Source organism: Apteryx rowi, unplaced genomic scaffold (assembly GCF_003343035.1).
Source record: "Apteryx rowi isolate R43461 unplaced genomic scaffold, aptRow1 scaffold_354, whole genome shotgun sequence".
Lineage (NCBI taxonomy): Eukaryota > Metazoa > Chordata > Aves > Apterygiformes > Apterygidae > Apteryx > Apteryx rowi.
In genome coordinates, this window is record NW_020450019.1 from 24,674 (window position 1) to 26,251 (window position 1,578).

Below are 1,578 nucleotides of genomic sequence, written 5' to 3' on the forward strand. Positions count from 1 at the left end.
GCGGGGCCGCGGGCGAGCGGCGCTGCTGGGCCGGCGAATGGCACTGGGACAGCGGCGAGTGGCGCTGGCCTGCGAAGAGAAGCAAAGCAAAACGCTTTGCAAAGCTTTTTGCAAAGCAAAGCAAAGCGGGGACGGATGCACCGGCAGCCCGGCACCCGCTCCCGGCCGGCTGGGGCAATGCCGGGGCTGGATGGGGCTCCCCGCTTTGCAGCCCGCCCCCGCAGCAGCTCGGTCGCCCCGTGCCCGGGGCTGCCGGCGCCGGGTGTCCCCTTACCGCCGTTGAGGCTCTTCTCCTGCAGCAGCGCGCGCAGGATCTGGCTCTGCAGGGCGCTGAGGCTCCGCAGGCGGCACAGCTCCTCYGTCAGCTCCGTGTAGGCCAGCGCCAGGTTGACCCTGCGGCGGGGCAGCCGGGGGTGAGCGKCACGGCCCCGGCTCCGGACAGCTGCCAGACTCACCCCAAGCTAACCCGAACCTTCACTTTTTAACTTGGAAGGGAAAAGTTTCGGCCACCGTTTCCCCCCAAATTGCAGTTCAGCGACTTTCCYGTGCCCCCCCGGCGGCAAACCCTGGGGTCCCAGCTCGGCCGCGGGAAAAGCGCCGGCTCCATCCTCCCACYGCGCACATCAACAGCCTTCAAAAGCCCTGCCAGATGCATCAAGTCTCCCCCAACTTGCGTGTCGCTTTTAAAAAAACATATTCGCTCCGGTGATGTGATGGGAGAAACCCATCTCCCGAGGTTAGCGCGGGGCTGTCAGGCCCAGCTTGTCCTCCACCGCGCACGGACGAGTTAAGCTGAGAGGTTGTGACACCCCAGGGACCCGGGAGACGCCGCTCGTAACAGCAGCCGACAGGTCTGGCTGGGCGCTCCCTTCTGCGGAGCCGTGATTTTATCAGTGGGAAAAGAAAAGAAAAGAAAAGAGAAAAGAGAAAAGAGAAAAGAGAAAAGAGAAGAAAAGAGAAGAAAAGAGAAGAAAAGAGAAGAAAAGAGAAGAAGAAAAGAAAAGAAAAGAAAAGAAAAGAAAAGAAAAGAAAAGAAAAGAAAAGAAAAGAAAAGAAGAAAAGAAGTTTCACTCCCCAGATTCCCACATCATGTCCCCGGAGGCCCGGTGGCCTTTCCCTGGTGGCAACGAGGACATGAGCACAGGCATCTTCCCTGTCCGGGCCGGACACAGCCCTTCCCCACGGTCCTGACCATCCCTGTCCCCATCCCGTTCCCACTCCATGGCCGGGGCAGCTGTGCCCAACGAGCCACGTGTGACGTTTCCCAAACCYGCTGCGTTTGGGATTCGTCCCGGCCCCGAGGGGGATTTCAGGCCTCCGCTTCGCACTCCAAATCCCCGCTAGAAGCGGCTGCGGACCAGGGCCGGCTCTGTGCACCCGGCTGCCCCGCGGGGACGAGGTTTCCGCGGGCCGGACGGCTCCCACGGCGCTTCCTCCCCCAGCAAACGCCCTGACCGCCCGCGGCCCGGCAGCGCGCAGCCCCGAGCACCGACACCTGCGGCGGGGGAAGAGCCCCAAAGCGGCCGCGGCTCCCCCGGGGCTGCGCCGGGCTTCGGCACCTCCGGGGTCTGCCCCGGC

General features: G+C 63.4%; 1 protein-coding gene across 1 annotated transcript in view; it reads right to left on the minus strand.

Moving 5' to 3' along the window:
- The window catches only part of TBKBP1 (TBK1 binding protein 1), a 10,133-nt gene that overhangs the window by 1,226 nt on the left and 7,329 nt on the right, over positions 1 to 1,578 (minus strand). Inside the window, exons 7-8 of the mRNA XM_026072926.1 lie at positions 275 to 393; positions 3 to 69 (exon numbers count right to left, since the gene is read on the minus strand). Of these exons, the coding sequence (XP_025928711.1) occupies positions 3 to 69; positions 275 to 393 (186 nt within the window). The remainder of the gene's footprint in view (positions 1 to 2; positions 70 to 274; positions 394 to 1,578) is intronic.